Here is an 895-nt window from a genome sequence, read left to right as displayed (position 1 = left end):
CGGGGGGGGGGGACTCACGTTTGTCGAGTTGGTCCCCGATAATGATGAAGAAGGCGATGCACGTCCCGAAGGTGTAAACGGCGATGAGGATCTCGCACAGCACCCCAGTGAGCCGGCCGCAGATCCCGCGTACAACCTCCTGATACGTCCGCTCGCTGCAGGCGTCCGCGCAGTGCGCCAGGATCACCAGGCCGCTGATGATGAAGAGCAATAACACCTGCAGGGGAGACACGACACACGCCGTCACGGAGTACAAAGTGTAACGACGCGACATAAAAATCGGCGCCGATATGGCGGGCGGGCGCAGCGCGGCAATGAGGTGTTCCACTTACCAGCTGCAGCACTATCCCGGCCGTGACTCCTCCCGCTGCGCTAAAGGCTGCCGGAAAATTCAGCAGACCGGCCCCCAGGGCTGCGTTCACCACGATGAAGACGGCTCCGATGGCGGACGTCCCCCCGGGCAGGCGCCGGGTCTCCGAGACGATGGGGCTCTGCAGGAGGCGGGCGCGCTCCCCGGCGTCCCACGAGTAGTCGTCATTGATGGCCACATTCCCCAGGGACATTGTGCTCGGGAGAAGGTGCCGGCATCCGTGTGTGTCCGCTGTATGGGAACAGCAAGCACATGAGTCACATGACAAGGGCAGAGTCACATGACCAGAGCACAAAGTAACCCCTCCCTGACCAAAAGCTGCTGAGCCGGCACTCTGCGAGTCGTCACTTCCTCTTCTAGAGGGACTCTGACCCAAATTCCACTCACATCAGCAAAACGGGTTCAGGGGCCACACGCCCACAACTGGGGGGGGCCGGAGGGGAAGATGCTCAATGCTCACAGGAAGAGGAAACCCCAACTTCTGGGCACCCAGAGAGGCATCGAGGAGGGGCAAATAGGGTGGAA

General features: G+C 61.6%; 1 protein-coding gene across 1 annotated transcript in view; it reads right to left on the bottom strand.

Moving 5' to 3' along the window:
* SLC38A7 (solute carrier family 38 member 7) overlaps positions 1 to 895 on the bottom strand; it is a 4,636-nt gene that overhangs the window by 3,448 nt on the left and 293 nt on the right. Inside the window, exons 2-3 of the mRNA XM_018575628.1 lie at positions 333 to 601; positions 11 to 217 (exon numbers count right to left, since the gene is read on the bottom strand). Coding sequence (XP_018431130.1) covers positions 11 to 217; positions 333 to 563 — 438 coding nt within the window. The 5' untranslated portion in view covers positions 564 to 601. The remainder of the gene's footprint in view (positions 1 to 10; positions 218 to 332; positions 602 to 895) is intronic.

This window comes from Nanorana parkeri, unplaced genomic scaffold (genome assembly GCF_000935625.1).
Source record: "Nanorana parkeri isolate BGI_ZX_2015 unplaced genomic scaffold, ASM93562v1 scaffold4298, whole genome shotgun sequence".
In the NCBI taxonomy this organism is placed as follows: Eukaryota; Metazoa; Chordata; class Amphibia; order Anura; family Dicroglossidae; genus Nanorana; species Nanorana parkeri.
This window is presented reverse-complemented; position numbering and strand designations above follow the sequence as displayed.